General features: G+C 49.6%; 1 protein-coding gene across 1 annotated transcript in view; it reads left to right on the top strand.

Annotated features, from left to right (window-relative positions):
• Positions 1–285: 285 nt before the first annotated feature.
• ccdc65 (coiled-coil domain containing 65) overlaps positions 286–1,066 on the top strand; it is a 15,161-nt gene continuing 14,380 nt past the window's right edge. The window contains exon 1 of the mRNA XM_037687201.1: positions 286–414. Coding sequence (XP_037543129.1) covers positions 286–414 — 129 coding nt within the window. The remainder of the gene's footprint in view (positions 415–1,066) is intronic.

Genomic DNA, 1,066 nt, shown 5'->3' with positions numbered 1-1,066 from the left:
CACAGAGAGGGCCATTCCTTTGATGAGAAGTATCAGGTAGTAGAAATATCATTGGGTTTGACAGAAGCTTAAGTTTAGTGTGGTAGTAGCTGAGAGTCATCCCAGCACAGAACGAGTTATTTGAACAAGTCATTAAAATGTGTCCTGAGAGGCGGCAGGCGACATGCATTCCTTTGATGTCAAACATGAGCTGAACAACCTATGTGACTGGAAACTATCTGAACTCTGAGGCAGGACAGCAGAACATCTGGAGTCCACCTGCAGCCAAAGCCAGGACGAGGAACCATGCCGAAGAAAGGGAGAGGAGGAGGCACGATGAGTGAAGAGAAGCGACTTCTGCAGAAACAGCACTGCGAGTTGGCCGATGAGGAGATGGCCAAGAAGAAGAAAGAGACACTCATGCTGTATCTGCAGGTAACATCTGCCAATGACCCATCCAGGTTGTTGGAGGGGTGGGGCACAACTCCTAAAGTGGTCAGTCTGCAGGAGGTGTTGGGCTCGGGTCCTGTCTCCTGTTGTTCTATAATTCGATGCTAAAAAAAAGAAAATCTTTATAATGAACCAGACTTCATGTTTTTACACAGTGTGATCATTAGGCATGCACCTCCCCAGACTCTCCTCAACCTGCTCCTTGATTCTTTAGTTGTGCACCTCCCCAGACTCTCCTCCACCTGCTCACTTCACTCATTAGTTGTGCACCTCCCCAGACCCTCTTCCACCTGCTCCCTTAACTCTTTAGTTGTGCACTTCCCCACTCTCCTCAACCTGTGCCATCAATCATTAGGCATGCACCTCCCCAGACTCTCCTCCACCTGCTCCCTTTACTCATTAGTATTGCACCTCCCAGACTGTCTTCAACATGCTCTTTCCCTCATTGGTTGTGCACCTCCCCAGACTCTCCTCCACCTGCTCCCTTCACTCATTAGTTGTGCACCTTCCCACACTGTCCTCCAACTGCTCACTTCACTCATTTGTTGTGCACCTCCCCAGACTCTCCTTTACCTGCTCTCTTCACTCATTAGTTGTGCACCTCCCCAGGCTCTCCTCCACCTGCTCCCTTCACTCA

Source organism: Nematolebias whitei, chromosome 14, assembly GCF_014905685.2.
Source record: "Nematolebias whitei isolate Nwh7 chromosome 14, NemWhi1, whole genome shotgun sequence".
In the NCBI taxonomy this organism is placed as follows: domain Eukaryota; kingdom Metazoa; phylum Chordata; class Actinopteri; order Cyprinodontiformes; family Rivulidae; genus Nematolebias; species Nematolebias whitei.
Note: the sequence above shows the minus strand (reverse complement) of the source record. Positions and strands in the feature narration are given on the sequence as shown.